Here is an 18,168-nt window from a genome sequence, read left to right as displayed (position 1 = left end):
AAAAGTAAAAGTAAAAAATATTTTTTATTTAATAATTATATTACAATAAATATTTTTTTATTTATTTATAGTATTAAAAATTATTTCTTTTAAGTAAATAAATCTTAAAAAAGAGATAAATTATAATTTTTAACTTTTTTAGCATTTTTATTTTTATTATTAAAATTTTATTAAACATACTAAAAAATAAAAAATAAAATATTTTTTAATAATTTAATAACACTCAAACAAACTCGATATATAATATTGATGTAGGAATAACTTCTTAACTTAAAAGTCATATTTGGCTCGGGGCACATTGTAGTTGGGTTTATTGACACAAAGTTAAACCTTTTTCAGAAATGTATTTTTCAACAAAATTATTGATAAGTTAAAATAAATTATACTTTAAAATATATTTGTTTAGATTCTTTAATGAATTATTAAATAATCTATTTTGATGGTGTTATTTTAATAAAGAGACACAATGAAACAAAGCTATTTTGTAGATTATTTCACCATGGTGGTGTAGGTGGGTGATCGTGGTGCTTATGGCGGAGACAATGAATATGAAGAGGGTGGTTTACAGATGTTAGAGGCATATATAGAACTCAAAAAAGATAAAAGTACAAGTATATGATTATAACAACATATCCAAAAGATGAGAAGAATGTACACTACCATTAAGCTAATATTGAAAATGGAAAACACATGAATGATTGATAGGGCAAAATATTTAATAATAGTGTATGTTTAGTTAGAAAATAAAATTTCTCAAAGATTAGTTTTTATAGATGATTTTAGTCAAACAACTCATCTATAAAAGATTCATCCAATAGTTACCCAAAACCATCCACGTATAAAAAGTAAAAAACTGAAAATGCATCACAACAACAATATTCCAAGTTTCCAACCATATAACAATGGTAGCTACATTATTACAATAGGTTGAAACCAAAATAAAAATTCAAACCAAATAGTCATGCAAGCACACACACACTGACACCCATAGTTTAATAGTGATATTACATAAAATGTTTGCCAGATTGAATAAAGTAGCACACAAGGCAACAATTTTATTTGGAAACTGGACCTTTGAGATGGCGATATTTATTAATCTTCCACATCTTAAGGCCCTTTATTATAAATAGCAGAAAAATTGAACAAGAACTCCCCAGTTTTCTCTCTGCTGCATTCCACGCTCAACTAGACCTCTGTTAAACATGAAACAAAATAGGTCAATAATAAAAAAGATGAATTCCTAAACTAGTAAGAATTTTATCAGATCCATTATGTACCACTTTATCTGTGGTTGTAGTCCCTTGAAAGATTCTTGATAACTGTATGAAAAGAAACAGATGGTCACTTTGCATAATCGATTGTGGAAGTAAAGTAAGAATTGATTTTGAGGTACAACAATCAAACAAAATAAGATTAGCAAGAAAGCATTTACTCAAGCAATCATATCACGCCATTTACATTTTGTGCTGCTAATTCAATCAACTTGTGTTAATAGTTTAAAGTTAATCCCCAATGACTGGAAGTTCAAATTCACATGAATAAAACTTGAAGCATAGAAATAGAAAATCAAATTGAATACATAAGAAAGAAAAAAACAAGTGACATCTTTTAATGCCACTCAAATTAAAAAATATGAACTAATAGTTGCATACCTGATCCTGTGATAAATCAAGAGAAGGACATCTTTCAATGCCACCGCTCAAATTTGTCTTCAGCTTTATGTAGTTTGGAATTGTCTTTAGTTTTGAGCAGTTTATAATTGACAAAGAAGAAAGCGAAGGCATGATGACCTTTGCGCAATCGCCATCATCACCTATTCCAATCCAGTTTTCCCAGTTATTCAGCTTTTCAAAGCAAAGTTCTTGCAATTTTGGAAATGCCTCGGATGATGAGGAACTGGAGCTTTCAGCACCAGCAGCAGCATTGTTCAACTGAATTCCAAGAAATCCAGAACCAACCATGTTCACTTTGGACATATTCTTTATGGTAAGCGATTGAAGTGCTAACAGTTTTCCAAGAGGAGGCAGATCACTGCAGTTACTACAATCAGCTAGCATCACATGTGTCAGATTCTGCAATGCTGTCATCCAATTGGGGAATGATTCGCCTTGGTAGTAAAATATCCCAAGGCCTTGCAATCCAGGAGGCGCTTCCAAAGCTTCAAGCACAGCTTCATCTTTTTGCTCCGGTCCAACAAAAGAAAACCAGAGTTCCAAGCCAAGCAAATCTTTCTTGTTCTTCAGACTTGCTTTTTTAGCACCAGAGACATCAGCTTCAGCACCCAACCCATCTATGGTAATATGCCCTCTAATCTTGTTTAGATTCTCCAAATCTCCAAGATTGCAAGCTTTGCTATTATTAGCACTAGAATTGCCAAAGAAACGATTCAATCTTCTGAGCATGGTTAAAGTCGCAATCCCCTTGGGTAAGTAGCTAAGACTTGTTGTCCAAAGAATCTCAAGATATAGTAGGTTCACTAATTTCCCAATGTCTTTAGGTAACTTTTGAAGACTATCACATCCATTAAGATTTAGAGTTTGCAAGTGAAGCAAACTACATATTGCTTTAGGCAATTTCTTTAAATCATGATTGAAGGATAAGTCAAGGTACCTTAGATGAAGCAACTGAGCTATGTTTGGGGGAAGCTCTTTTATGGAACATGAGCTCAAGTGTAGCGCCCTGAGCCTTTTGGTACGGCGTAGTAGATTAGCAGTGTTTATTGGATCTGGAAAGGAATACTGATCGGACAAAATCATCAAAGTGTGGAGTTTCTCTGCCCTTGGAATGGACTCTGGCAAAGAAGCTTGAACTCCAACATTTAAGGTATAATGCCGCGTGATGAGACCCTCCTCGGTAGGCTCCTTCTCATAATAACCAAGGAACCTGCTTTGGTATTCGCCTCCTACATGGGATTTGAGAAAGTCTCCCATCCGGCCCTCCAATCTGAACTTGAAGTTACCATTATCATCTATTTTTGATTCTTTAAAGATGTAACGATCTAACAATTCTTTTATGCATCTCCAAGCTTGTTTCTCCATATCATCTTCATCTTGATCTGAAGAAGAAATGAATCCTTGTGCCATCCAAAGTTTAATGAGAGTGTCTGCATCTATTGAGTAATTCTTTGGAAAGATACAACAATACAATAAGCATTGTCTTAAGATAGGGGAGATACTAAAAAATCTAGAATTCCATGGATAATACGACAGCCTGTGTATTAGATCGCCCATATCAACACTTTTCAGTGCTTCTGGTTCTGGCCATTCTTCCACGGGTCCACTGCTGCGCATGACTGCACCAAGAGACTTGGCGATGTATGGTGACCCATTACACATATTTATAATGTTGCTCCTAAATTCATTCGGGATTTTAGCTTCTGAAGTAACCCATGCATAATCCTTGAAAATTAACCAGCAAGCTTCTTCAGAAAGACCACCTAGTTCGATGATGTCTGTTGACAAGGAGCCGGCGTTGTGCGCGACTTCCTGGTTCCTTGTGGTTATCAAGATCCTACTTCCTGGATCACAAAACTTGAAGAGCTTCTTTAGATGTAACCAATGCTGAGGGTTTTCCTGACTGACGTCGTCCAGCACAACAAGGCATCTTTTCTTCTCAACGATTTGGCGAAATCTCAGTTGTAATACTTCAGTCTCAACGTTATACACCACGTCATTAGTGAAAATCTCAATGAAGACTTTGAGAAATTTTATCAGATTAAAATCCTCGGATTCAGATATCCATGCACGGATTTCGAAATGATCCCGCACTAATGGAAGTTGAAAAGCATAATTGGCCACTGCAGTCTTTCCTATTCCAGGAGCGCCTACAATGGAAATGACTCGAATATCCTCAGAGGAGTTGTTGTTTCTGAATGGGTCGAACAGCTTGATCAACAGAAATTCTTTTTCATAATCCCGGTCATAAAGTGCATGTGAACGTGGTTGAAATCCGATTTCCATGACAGCGAGCTTTATGAAGCGGTCCCAGTCTATAGATAATCCAGGTTGGAAGAGGTCCAGGTGTCTAGATACGACTTCAAGTTCCTCGATCATGCGTTCCAACCTCCGACGACTTGGCGGGACTGGATTACAAAAACAAAGCCCCTCAACTCGTGCCACCTTCACTTCTTCCAATAGGTCCATCACGTCATAGCATTTGTCCTTAACTTCTTCAATCATCGACCTCGAATCTTCATTGTCCAGTTTCACCTCTGCATCTTCAGCGACACCCAGCAAAATATTGCACAGAGTTAACAACCTTCCTTCATCCACCTTCTTGCCATGTGTACTTTTCGATAACTCAGATTTTAGGCGGATCAATGTAGAGTGCATGGTCTGCTATATCACTGGAGTGAACAAAAAAGAATGTATGCAGTGACGGACCGAGAAAATTTATGTTGGGGGCAAAAATAATACACATTATTATCAAAAGATATATTAATTTAAATTTAAAATATAAAAATGCATATTCATTATTCGAATACAAAAAAAATCAAAAATTACATTAGCCGCTAACTTTTTTCGCTTCAATTCTAAGAACTTCTTTTTATTAGAAGAGAAGACTAATAGAGTGACTTTAGATTCTAGTGGTAGCTTTCTTTTAAAATATTTTTTCATTATTATTTCTAAAAATAAAAAATATATATTTTAAGTTAGTAAATTGATCAATTTATATGCAACATAATTACGTATAATAGAATAGAACGAAAGATAAACAAATAAATAATAAGGATCACTAAATTGAGAATAAAATAAAATATATAAATTTATGAAGAGAATAAAAAATAGATTAATACCTAAATTATAATTATTTGAATTAAAATTTGCAATTGAAAATATCAAAAAGAGAAACAATGAAATTGAAAGATACATAGAGTCATAGAGAGCTATATAAAACAAAATAGAGAATTTAAAATTTACCTTTTGATGAAGCGAAGATGACCACTAGATAAAGAATAGAAAAAGAAGATTGAAAATATGAAACTAAAAAAAGGGTTTAAGAGAATAAATGAGTGACGGCTGAAATTTGAAAATAGAAGAAGACTAAATTTAATTAGGTTAATTATAGTCAAAATAATAGAAAGATAAAATGGGTTTAGGACTTTTAATAATTGGACTTAGTTTATTTATAGTGGGGTCATTTAAAATTTAAAATGGGGCATATATATATATATATACAAGTGCCCCCCATCATGATGCTTGGGTCCGTGCCTGAATGCATGTCCTCTGCTTCCGAATTCTGATTAGAGAAATTATTAGTTGTGAGTAGATTCTTATTCAAATCGCTCCTATTACAGCCAAGTATAAATTCCCTTACTTCTTTTGTCCTTTTACCCCTATTCACGCCATTCCAAAGTATAAATCCCTTTAGCTCTTTTTCCCCACCTCAAGTAATTCTACAAGGGTAATTCAATTTCACGACACTAAAAGATTTTTTACACTTAACTAGGCACATTGTGAAGAAGAATGTCTTTAGTGCACTGAAAAAAGTACTGTACCTACACCAGTACCATAGCTCGAGCAGGGAAGATCATGCAGATATTCTCAGCACATGTAAGAAATCTATGGAACGAATGGGAGATCCGTGTGCTGGTTTTACTGAGCCTAACATTCCAAGTTATCCTCATCATATTCGGTTCTAAGAGGAAACATGCCAGAAGCAGCTTCATCAGCATAATTGTCTGGTTAATATACCTCTCAGCAGATTGGATCGCTACAGTTTCCCTTGGAACTCTTGCCAACAACCTTGGGGACGAGAATGGAGGAAAAGAAGAGGACAGGAACAAAATGCTGCAGTCTCTGTTGGCACCCTTTTTGCTCTTGCATCTCGGTGGCCCTGACACAATAACTGCTTATGCCTTAGAAGACAACACCTTATGGCTAAGGCACTTGCTTGGCCTCCTTGTCCAAGCTTCGGTAGCATTTTACATCTTCCTATTATCTTGGACCACTGGCGCTTTATCTATCATTACCGTGCCGGTGATTGTCTCTGGGATTGAAAAGTATGCTGAGCGCACTTGGGTTCTGAGATCAACTAGCTCTGACCAATTTGAAGATTCTCTAATCTTAGCTCCAACTCCGCAGCCCCTGGATTTGAAGCATGTTCCAGATGATTCTGAGCTTCAATTCCTTCATCAAGGGTATTCCTTGTTTCCGATGCTCAAGCGACTCTATGCAAGTCTAAGTCTTCGGTTCGCATAAGGACAACGAAACTACTCATTGATGGTAAAGAAGAACGAAAAGGATGAAATTATCGATGTCCAACAACAGAGTTATCGTGCTTTTAAGTTGGTTGAGGTCCAACTATCATTTCTTTATGATGTTTTGTATACCAAGGCTCCTGTAATTTATTCTCTACCTGGCCTCGTCTTTCGATCCATCAGCATCTTCTCTATTGTGTCTGCTTTGGTAGCATTTGTTGTCTTTGTTGACACTAATCACTTGTCAAAGGTTGATGTTTGCATAACATATGCCTTATTTGTTGGTGCCGTTTCACTTGAGCTTTATGCATTTATTTCGCTCATTCTTTCGGACTGGACTATGCGATGGCTAACCAAGAAGAAAAGCTCACTGCAGAGCTTCATAATCTGTTGGGCTTCGCATCAAGGTCGAAAGAGGTGGTCAGGTTGCATGTCTCAACACAACTTACTGAGCTTTTGCATGAAGAAGAGGGTAGCAAACTTTATTGGAATTGACTTGATTTTCAGAATCTACCTTGGGATTGAATTGTACTGGCAAAGGCAATGGAAGCAAGTAGATAACAATTTGAAGAAGCTAATCTTTCAAGAAATCGAAGAAAGACACAAGGAATACGATGAGAGTAGATTCGACTATAACCATCTCAAGGAATTGCTCTCATATAGGGGTAATCATGCTCTCACCTTTGATCAGATTGGTTGGAGTGTAGAGGTTGAATTTGGTCACAGCCTCCTCATTTGGCACATAGCAACTGATATATGCTATGATGCTGCTTCAGAAGATGATAAGAACAACAACTACAATTGCAAAGAGAGCAAGAGTTTATCGGATTACATGCTGTATGTTCTACTAATGCGTCCATTCTTGCTGCCTAAATGGATAGACAGGATCACCCATGTTCGAGATTCGTTTAGGGAAGCCATAAGGATATTGCAGCGAAAGCAGTTTCCGGTAAAAGATTATGCAGATGCTTCCAGAATGCTGATCCAAATGTATAGACAGAGTTATCAGCCGCTCGAAAATCAAAGAAGGGACAAGAGTGGCAAGTATGTGCTGATTGAGGGCTGCCGTCTTGCTTCGCAGTTACAGGATCTTGGATGTTCATGGGAAATGATTTGTAAAGTGTGGATAGAGATGTTGACTTATGCTGCAAGTAATTGCGAATGGGGGGTGCACGCGCAGCAGCTTCGGAGGGGAGGAGAATTGCTCACACATGTTTGTCTTCTCATGGCGGATCTTGGCTTAAACCAACAATTTGATATTGGAAGGCAGGGACTTCATAAAGAAAGCCAAAATGATGGATGGGGATGGGTCAAATGTAAAATTGTTGATCCTTATGGATACTAGTTTTATTGTGATGCCAATTTCTCTCTAGGATAGAATTCAATCTGTTCATTTCAATTTGAACCAATGCTGAGTGTTCTCTTGTTGTCACTGAAAAGTAATTATTACCAATAATAAAGCAAGCGTGATTTACAAAATCGAGAAACTGTTGAACAAATTGTCGGTTTTAATATTCATTTTATTACTCCTTTGCAGTTCATGTTTCTGGATTTAATTAATTTTTAAAATTTTGATTAATCTAAAATGATCTTTCAAATTTTTTTGCATAAGAACAATAATTTAAAAAGTCATATTAACCCAATGCATTTTTTTTCTCAGGTTCAGGTTATACTTTAGGTTGACATGAAAAATCACAGCCTAGATGAACTATTTTCTTTTAGTAATTTCATTAAAAAAAATGAAATTCTAAAAAAAATAAAAAGTAAAAAATAAGAAAGAGAACAAGGAAAATCAACACCACATACATCATTCAGCATTCTTCTTTTAGTTCAGTAAATCATCAACTCGAGTCTTGTCACAATTGCACATAAATTTACTACATTGTTTTTCGGTGACAGAATCTGAGAACAAATTCAAATTTAAAAAAACAGAACATCATAACATCATATAAAGTTTAATTTGTTACATCACTTATAAGAACTGAGAAATCTAGTTTTTAGGCAACCCCATCCATCATCTTGGCTTTCTACGCTGCTTTCCTTGCGGCCAATGTCAAATTGTTTGCTCAAACCAAGTTCCGCCATGAGAAGACAAACATGAGTCAGAAATTCTCCTCCTCTTCGGAGTTGCTGAGCATGCGCCCCCCCAGTCACACTGACTTGCAGCATAAGTAAGCATCTCTAACCACACATCACAAATTATGTCACATGGACTGTATATATTTTGAAGCTGTAAAGCAAGGCGGCACCCTTCATGTAGCAAAGACTTGCCAGCCTTTTCCCTTCGGAGTTGTTCGAGTGGCCGGTGACTCTGCGTGTTCATTTGAATCAGCAATTTCGAAGCGCTTGCAGCATCTTTCACCGATAGCTGCTCGCGCTGCAATATCCTTATGGCTTCCCTGAAAGTGTTCCGAATGTGTGTAATCCTGTTGATCCATTTAGGCAGCATGAAGGGACGCATGAGTAAAAGATACAACATATAATTGGAAATCCTCTTACTCGCTTCCCATTTTTTCATTTGATATTCTGCTGCTTTTCTAGAATGATAGCATATGTCGGTTGCAATATGCCAGATGAGTATGCTATGACCGAATTCAACCTCAACGCCCCACCGTATCTCTCCGTGAAACCTCAAAGCATGGTCACCTTTATAAGAAAGCAATTCCTTGAGAAAATTGTAGTCAAATTTCTTTTGACCGTACTCCCTTTGATTTCTTTTGAGCTGTATAAAGATAAACTGTTTGAGATCAGTATCTACATCTTCCCATGTCCTTTGCCAGTATAATTCCATCAGAAAATAGCTTCTGAAAAGAAAATTATTTCCAAGACATCTTGTTACCCTCTTCTTTATGCAAAAATTCAACAAGTTGTGTTGAGCTAATTCTCCTGACCACCTTTTCTGACAAAGAAACAAAGCCCGGCGTATGAAATTCTGCAGTGAACTTTGCTTGTTGACTAGCCAATTCAAAGTCCAATCAGAGAAAACAAGGGACACAAGTGCATAAAGCTCAAGTAAAATAGCCCCAATAAATAAACAATATGTTATAGAAATGTCAACCCCTGAGTACTCATGCGCATGAACATTGAGGAAGACAGCACATGAAGCTAGAGCAGAAACTGTGGATAGAACACTAATGAATCGCAAAATGAGCCCCGGTAGAGTGTAAATTGTAGTTGCTTTTGTGTAAAGCAAGTCATACAAAAAACCCGGACCTCAACCAATTTAAAAGCATAATTACTCTGTTTCTCCTCATCCTCCTCGTCCTCCACATGTTCCTTTTTCACCATCATTTTGTAGAAAATCGTGCTGTGGCAAAGCCTCCTCCTTATCGTCATCGTAGCCTGTGTCTTGAAGATCAGACCTCTTTTCAAGATTCAATTGCCAAGGCAGAGAAACTACACCCTCTAATGATTTTTCTGAGTCTTCCGACACAGCTCCAACAAATCTTACCAGCCTTCTATGTCGTATGAAGAGGATCAGGACGTTGGATTTGAGCTCTTGCGCAATAAAAGAGCTTCCATTGAAAGCAGATGAATTGCTACATCTAAGGTACCTTAACCTGTCTTTCAATCATGAGCTAAAGAAGTTGCCTTCTGCAATAACTAATTTGCTTAATTGGCAAACTTCAAATCTTAACGGATGTGATACTCTTCAGAAACTGCTAAAAAGTGTAGGAAAATTAATTTGCTTAATTTTGCACTGCGGTGAAAGAAGCTGTTTCTTTAGTTCTACAACATCCACCTATTATTATGAGATGCCATTGGACGATGTTCAGAATATGGGATAAGAAAAATCATGATCTAGATGAACTATTTTCTTTTACTCATTTCATTAAAAAAGAATCTATAAATAGTTCGGCATTCTTCTTTTAATGCAAATTGCATAACTAACTAAACATTGGTTGCTCAAAGACAGAATATAAAAACAGGTTACTAAAAAACAGAACATCAGAGTTTGTTACATCACTTAGAAGTAAGAACCGAGAAATTTACTTCTTACGCATCCCCATCCATCATTTTGGCTTTCAACGGTAACTCCCTTCCGCCCAATATCGAATTGTTCATTTAAACCAAGGTCCGCCATGAGAAGACAAACATGAGTGAGAAACTCTCCTCCTCTTCGAAGTTGCTGAGCGTGCGCCGTCCAGTCACATTGACTTGCAGCATAAGCAAGCATCTCTATCCACACCTCACAAATCATCTCCCAGGAACATCCAAGATCTTCTATCTGTGAAGCAAGTCGACATCCTTCGTGTAACAAAGACTTGCCCCTCTTTTCCTTACTAAGTTGTTCAAGCGGCTGGTGACTCTGTGTGTGCATCTGAATCAGCACTCTTGAAGCGCTTGCAGCATCTTTCACGGATGGATGCTTCCGCTGCAATATCCTTATGGCTTCCCGGAAGGTATTTCGAACATGTGTAATCCTATCAATCCATTTAGGCAGCATCACTGGACGCATGAGTAGAAGATACAACATATAATTGGATATCTTTTTACTCGCTTCGGCTTCGCGCTTGTGGTCCTTGTACTTGTCTGGCATAGAATGATAGCATATGTTAGTTGCAATATGCCAAATAAGTACACTGTGGTCAAATTCAACCTCAACGCTCCAGCCAATGTCTTTGCATTTGTTCTTAAGCAAAGCATTGTCACCTTTACAAGAAAGCAATTTTTTGAGAAAGTTGTAATCAAATCCCTCTCTGTCGTATTCCTTTTGCTTTTCTACGAGATTTTGAAAGATCAACTGTTTAAGATCAGCATCTGCATCTTTCCATGCCCTTTGCCGGTACAATTCCAGCACAAAATAGCTTCTGAAAAGAAAATCACTTCCAATGCAACTTATCACCCTCTTCTTCATGCAAAAGTTCAACAAGTTGTGTTGAGCTAACTTCCCTGACCACCTTTTCTGAAAATGATACAAAACCCAGCTTATGAAATTCTGCAGTGAACTCTGTTTCTTGATTAGCCAACGCAATGTCCAGTCAGAGAAAACAAGCGACACAAGTGCATAAAGCTCAAGTGAAATGGCACCGATAAATAAACAATATGTTATATAGATGTCAACGCTTGAGTAGTTGCGAGAGTCAACGAGGACAACACATGAAGCTAGTGCAGACACTATGGAGAGAACACTAATGAATCGAAGAATGAGTCCAGGCAGAGAATAAATTGAAGTTGCTTTTGTATAAAGCAAGTCATACAAAAATCCCAATTGAACTTCAACCAATTTAAAAGCATAATTACTGTGTTGTTGGCCGTCCTTGTTGTCCTCCTTTTCTTCCTTTCCCATCACCGATCTGAAAGCTCGTTGACCCTCTGAGTATGTAAGGCTTAGATTCGCGTATAGACGCTTGAGAACAGGAAGCAAGTAGTATCCTTTGTCAACATACTCAATCTCAAGATCGCCATAAGAAATGTTCAGTTTGGGGGCTTGAATGGCCGGAGCGGAAAGCAGAGAATCTTCAAGTTGGTCCGGGCTAGCTGACCTCAGAACCCAAGTGCGCTCTGCATACTTTATGATCCCGGAAACAAACACCGGTATGGCTATAAAAGTCAAAGCGCTGCTGCTCCAAGATCTTAAGTAGATGTAAAAGGCGACGGAAACTTGGACAAGTAGACCGAGCAAATGCCTTAGCCATAAGGTGTTGTCTTCTAAGGCATAAGCAGTGATTGTGTCAGGGCCGCCGAGATGCAAGAGGAGGAAAGGAGCCCAAAGGGCCTGCAACGCGTGATTCCTATCTTGTTTGCCTGCGTCTCCCTGGTCGTTGGCAAGCGTGCCCAGCGAGACTGTGGCTAACCAATCTGCTGAAAGATATGTTACCCAAACGACGAAGCTGATGAAGCCGCCACTGGCATGCTTCCTCCAAGAGCCACATATGATGAGGATAACTTGCCATGTCAGGCTTATCAAAACCAGTGTCCGGAGCTCCCATTCGTTCCACACATGTCGCACGTGTGCTGGGAAGATCTCCATGTTACTCTTCTTAATTAAAATACACTTTAAGTGAGAACATGAACCTCTCCAAGCTCATCTGTGACGGTCTTTATGGTGCAGCACTGCTGAAAAGACTCATTTGGTTTGGTAAAGTTTATCAAACCTGGCTTTTAAAACGGTGGCTTTCTAAAAACTTACATGCTAAATCAAACTAAAAATAGGTAAGTACAAGGGTCATCCTTAAACACTTAAACACTCTTTGCTAATTCATCAAATTTTAATTCTTCATTTATTATATTTTATATAAATCATTTGAATTTAAAACCTATTAATCAGTTTAATTATTTTTTAGTAAATTTTAGATTTTTTTATTTCAGATATTAGATATTGAGCTGAAGTACAAAACAAAAAATATATGAATATTAAAAGCATAGCGTCTGTGTAAAAAAATAAAGCAGCTGGACTTTGAAATTAAAGTAAATAATAAATAAAAAATGAATTGAAAATTTATGTACTAAATTCAGAACAATCATATTCATGTAATTGTCAGAATCTCATCTCAAGCTTTATCAAACTTATTTGAAAAATCTTGCCACCAAAGTTGCGTCATGTAGACAGGAAGGGAGAAGAAGCGATGGCAAAGCTTGATGGTTAGGTGCACAAACTCTTCATTGTAGAATCTATACCCAACTTGCAACTTCACACTCTCGTTTGTATTGTAGTCATCAGGGCCCAAGGGACCAAAAGAAATCAGATCAACCTTCATGGCATCAAGGTTCAATAAAGAATAATGACTTGGAATTTGCGAACGACTAGGAAGAGGAGGCGGTGGCAGCAGGATAAACTATGATTATGGATGTAGAAAAATTGGGTTTTTAGAACAAACACTATTTCCTTGTCACTATCACTAACAAAACCAGTTTGAACCTATTTCTTGTTCGTCTTTGACTCTTTCAAAAACCAAACACTCACTGGTACATAAGATGCAACCCTCGAACCACCAATATCGGTTCTTCGATTACGCCTTGATCTCGTCCCAGAATCCAATTCACATGAACAAGAAGATAAAGAAGTACCGTCAATGTCTACAAACTCAATATAATGCTCCATCACTTGTTGGCCTTTTGCGCTACAATCTTTCCATGACAATCAATCATAGCACGAATATGCTCGTCATCTTTTAGTCAAAAATAGAAATCAATACCTAACTTTTCTTATGTGCCTCATTCATGAATCATGATTAACCCATATTCACTAGAATAAAACTTTTAAGCTAAATCAATGATTGCAACCGCCAAGTATGCATTATAATTGGATCATTGCATTCAAAAGATGCACCGTCATCGTTATATCTAATTGTTACATACATACAGACAACAACAACAACAACAATAACAACAACAATTACTTACGTTTAATAGTCATTTTGTGAGAAATGTGAGAATGAGATGTGGTGACATTTGTTGCAAATGGCTTATCGTACTTGTAGGCAACATTCTATTTCCATTTACGCAAGTACTGCATGCAAAAATCGAATAACTAAACTGACACATTTTCGCAGTCCAGGAAGTCGAAAATGTCCCTTCATTTTTGCAGTCGATGTTGGCAAAAAATGTTGTATCATTTTTCATTGGCAGGGTTGGTGAACATGCTTTCCATTTTCACAATTTGAAGCAGCGAAAACATTAAAATATTTTTACCTCATTTTTGTTGTCAGCAGCATCAAGAAATGTTGAAATATTTGTTTTCATAGTTTCAACCTACAAAAAGGCCACTAAATATGTAATTTGGTAAATGCCTGCGCTGCTTTGTCAAGGGTCAACAAGCCACCGGAGAAATTTTGCCATAAATGGCTAACAATGGAGGCATACAAGGAAACCTACAATCATCATATCAACCCAATTCTCAGCCAACGATTGTGGAAGAAAGCTGATGAATATAACAGACCTCATGCACCTAAAATTAAGAGAAAACTAGGAAAGTTCCAAATGAAGAGAAGAATAGATGCAAATGAAAAAGGTGGAGGATCTAAAAAATCCAAAGCTGCCCCTAGAGTTGATGCCATATGTGGAGACAACATACATAAGAAAAGACAACGTAGGTCATTCACATGTAGCTTTTGTGATGATAAAGGACACACAAGGCGAGGTTGCAAGCATAAAAGGGTGGCTAATACTGCTAGAGGTGTTCAAGACCCGGCCCGAACCGAAATCCGACCCAGATTCGAGGCATATTTTGCCGAGTTTGGGTTTGCAATAGCTATCTGATGAGAGAGGTACTGTCGATCTAGAATTTCTCAAAATAAGATCACTTCGTTGCAAGTATAGATAAATCAACAACTAACTCTCAACATCAAAGTTTAGTATTTTCAATTCAAAACATATAAATCGAGAGTCTTTCAACCTCGGGTCATTCTCCCTAGGACGGAATTGAGAGTGTTTCTCTTTCGATTGTTAAGGGGACAAAAGGGGGTTTTGCAATCAAAGAACTAAAGATTAAAGGAACTAATAAATCAAAGAACTAATGAATGATCAACATTGGCATCAATGCAAATAAAAAGGAAACAAGATCAAAACTAGTGAAAATGCTAAGATATGCATAAAAGAGCTTTGACTTGGGAACGAGGATTCAAGAAATCCTATCATTGCCATAACCACAACTATGATAATTATGATGAGTCAATCTCACTTAGTTAACCCCAAACATCGAGGAGTAAGTCAAGCAAGCATAATTGACCTTAATCCATAAGTCCTAGCTAACTTACCAAACTAGTTGATAAAAAGCTAGCGTCAATGGAAACAAGTCAACTAACTACCCAAGAATTACCACTAAATGTCGGACATTATGACTCTAGTATCCTAGGAACTCAAACCACAAGCCAAGGTGGGAAAATCTACTCAAAATCTAGAGTTGCCATTTTCACAAACACCTTGTGTGCATAAAAGTAAAACATGAAAAATTGCAAGGAAAAATAACAAACTATAACCAACTATCAACAATACCAAACATAAATAAACAATTAAATATAAAGGAAGCATGAAACATAAAATTCATTGATCAAAACTTCAAGAAACACAAAATTACAAATATGAACAAAGTAACTTGAACCATGGGAAAATGAAAATAAAGACAATTTAATTAAAGATGAATTAAAGAGTACTTATAATTAAAGATGATCAAAATCCAAAATTTAGCTTGCTATAAAATGCTACAATGGAGATGAAGATGAAATCCTAAGAGAGCAATGCTACACTACTCCTATTCCTACTCCTAATTACTCTCTAAGACTATGAAAAATAAAATCTAAATCCTAATGTAAGCTAATGTCTTGATATGTGTTGATATCCCCTTCATATAGCACTTCAATTCAGCATCCAAGCCTTCCAAAATGGCCCAAAAGGCCTCAGAATTCGCAAAGCACGTGTTTTATTAATGAAATCACGTGTTGGGTCCTGTGCGGACGCACAGATGTGTGCGTCCGCACACTTGGCTGAAAGTTGACCTGTGCGTGCGCACGCACACTTCGCTGTGTGTGATTTTCCTTGTTTTCTTCATGTTTTCTCCCTTGTTCATGTTTTCTTCCACTTTTGGCTATCCATTCTTGCCTCCAAGGCCTGATATCACTCAACGAACATGTCATGGCATCAAATAGAATAAAAGTGGAATTAAATTGCTCATTTCAAGCACAAAATTGCATGTTTTCACATTTAGGATCAAATGGGAGACAAAACACAAAAGTATGCTATTTTTGTGCTTAAGTGTGAGTTCATGTGCTAGAATCCATCCAAATTGAGTAAAAATATATCAAAAAATATGGACTCATCACTATCCTGTATTATTTTCGAGTAGAGTTCGGGTCACCGGCTCGACCGGAATTTATTCTTTTACAATAAAAATATATATTTTAGAGTAAAATTAGTAATGTCATATTATACTTCAATTAATATTTTTTATGTCATACACTACTCTTTTTATTTTAAAATAATTTATTTTGATATAAATATGATATAACATTTGTTAAATTTAATTTTTAAAAATAAAATTTTATTAGTTTAACATGTAAAATTTACAAATTTGTATATACTAATTTTACATCGGGTCTACCCGGTTTAACCTGGTTTGTTTCATGTCACTTTTGGATCGGGTCAAAATAGACCCGGTGGCCTTTTAGGGCCGGGTCCAAGTCTACTTAAGCACGGCCCAACCTAGCCCATGAACATCCCTAGTTGCTGCCGCTACTACTGCTAAGACCAAGCAAGGCAATGAAGGTGCCCCTGATAATGCTCCAGCTGATAATGCTGACTAGTAAAGCTCCACCTATTGATAATGCTGATAATGTTCCACCTATTAATAATGCTGATAATGTTGATAATGCTCCACCTATTGCTGCATCAGCTCCTGAGGTCCAATATGTGGAGATTGATCTATCACAGTCTACTAGCTCTAAGCCAGATGATTTATAGCAAATGAGTAAATATTTGGGTTGATGATATTATTGTAAGTGCTCATTCACTTATAAAGACCTTTATTGTCTTGTAGGTTACTGCACCATCAAGGCCACGAAAGTTACCTCCAAGAAGAAGATCTTTTCCACTACCAACCTCTGTCCCATTGAATTCAATGCAGAATGCTAGTTCAGGAACAACAATTAGGCTTGTCAATTTTATAAAGTTTGTTCCTACTCCAGGCTTCAAGGTTTTAAAATAAGAATTAAAGACTTTGAATCAATGTATATAGGATTTTATTTTTTGTGAAAAAAAAATAGGCATTGTTTGATTTAAGATGTGCAATTTGAAAATTTGTTATTTTGGTATAGCCATATAAATGTGTGAAAACAATAGATCATTGCTCTCTTTTTACATTATGTTTGGTAATTTGAACCTTCGTAATTATATAAATATGACTCCTTACGGTTATTTATTGTTTTCAACTTTACACTAAGGTCCAGTTTGGGTAAACAACTTAATTAAGTTATTTTTGAAGAAATAGCTTAAACAATAAATGTTTATATTAAAAGTAGCTTATAAATAAGTTATTTTGTGTTTGGTTTTTTAGTTCTAAAAGTACTTATTTTAAGAGAAAAGTGATAAAAAGCTTTTTATTATGAGAGAAGTCTTTTTTTAAACTTCTCCTTAAGCACCAAAATAGCTTTTTAGAAAGTTACAATTTTACTTTGAAAATTGTACCAGGCATTAATACCACATATTTTCATAAGTTAAAAGTTAAAAAAATCACTTATGAACCTATCCAAACGGACCCTAATTGCTTAAATCCTAAACATTCATGAATCTGACACTATTATAGGACATACACTTTGCATACATTTCATATACTCTTGTACAGAATATTGTAATAACTTTAGATTTTTTCATTCACAAATATCATTTATTACATATATAATCACATAGTACATTCAAATTTCACATAACATTACTATAAAGAACACTATCATTACAAGCAGAACCAACACTAATAAATGAAGAATCATTTTTTGACTTCTAACATCATTTTCCAACTTTTCTATTCTCCAGGCAAAGTTCAGCGCCAGTTCATCAGTTTGACAAACAGGCTATGATTTTTCAACTGCTTCATCTTGTCTAGTGTCTACCCATACAAATAACCCACACCACCTCTTTTCATTGGTCTGAAATAAACAAACAAAAAATTATAAATGCTACAGAAATAAAAAAGAACTAACACTCTAACAAATTAACTCACATTATAGTTGGGACAACTAAAAAATAATTTATTTGGATTCGAATCCGTCCCAAACCATCGCCAAAACTAGACAACAGCCATAACCATACCATTCTGGCACCTGCGATGTCCTCCCATGGTTAACTGTCCTCGACCAATACCCATTAGAAGGGGACCGAATCGAACTGCTCGCAACACTGCTCCCACCTCCCATTATAGTTTCTGAACCTCAAGTAATTGTAGATGATCATACCTGATGCATAGCATCATTACCTTAATTTTCTTAGTTAATTATTATGAGAAATGAATAATTCTTTATTTATATTGCTTGATATTG

The 18,168-nt window shown here is 36.3% G+C and overlaps 2 protein-coding genes across 2 annotated transcripts; one reads left to right on the top strand and one right to left on the bottom strand.

The window, feature by feature from the left end:
- Nucleotides 1-820: 820 nt before the first annotated feature.
- On the bottom strand, nt 821-4,366 carry LOC112728279 (putative disease resistance protein RGA1). Its single transcript, XM_025778351.3, has 3 exons — nt 1,653-4,366; nt 1,278-1,319; nt 821-1,193 (listed from the first exon to the last, which is right to left on the bottom strand). The coding sequence occupies exons 1-3, from the start codon at nt 4,329-4,331 to the stop codon at nt 1,182-1,184; spliced, it is 2,733 nt and encodes a 910-aa protein (XP_025634136.1). The 5' UTR covers nt 4,332-4,366; the 3' UTR covers nt 821-1,181.
- Nucleotides 4,367-6,221: 1,855 nt separating this feature from the next.
- Nucleotides 6,222-7,544, top strand: LOC112730559 (uncharacterized). The gene has a single exon (XM_025780634.1). It carries the CDS (start codon nt 6,222-6,224, stop codon nt 7,542-7,544), a length of 1,323 nt encoding a protein of 440 aa, XP_025636419.1.
- The last annotated feature ends 10,624 nt before the right edge of the window (nt 7,545-18,168 follow it).

Source organism: Arachis hypogaea, chromosome 12 (assembly GCF_003086295.3).
Source record: "Arachis hypogaea cultivar Tifrunner chromosome 12, arahy.Tifrunner.gnm2.J5K5, whole genome shotgun sequence".
Classification (NCBI taxonomy): Eukaryota; Viridiplantae; Streptophyta; class Magnoliopsida; order Fabales; family Fabaceae; genus Arachis; species Arachis hypogaea.
The sequence above is the reverse complement of the archived record's forward strand: the minus strand, read 5'-3'. Positions and strand labels throughout refer to the sequence as shown.

Coding starts and splice junctions, on each gene's coding strand:
- LOC112728279 (XM_025778351.3), bottom strand. CDS start 4,331: ATGCACTCTACATTGATCCGCCTAAAATCTGAGTTATCGAAAAGTACA. Junction 1,320..1,652: donor TTGATTTATCACAGGATCAG/GTATGCAACTAT, acceptor CTTTTCATACAG/TTATCAAGAATCTTTCAAGG.
- LOC112730559 (XM_025780634.1), top strand. CDS start 6,222: ATGGTAAAGAAGAACGAAAAGGATGAAATTATCGATGTCCAACAACAG.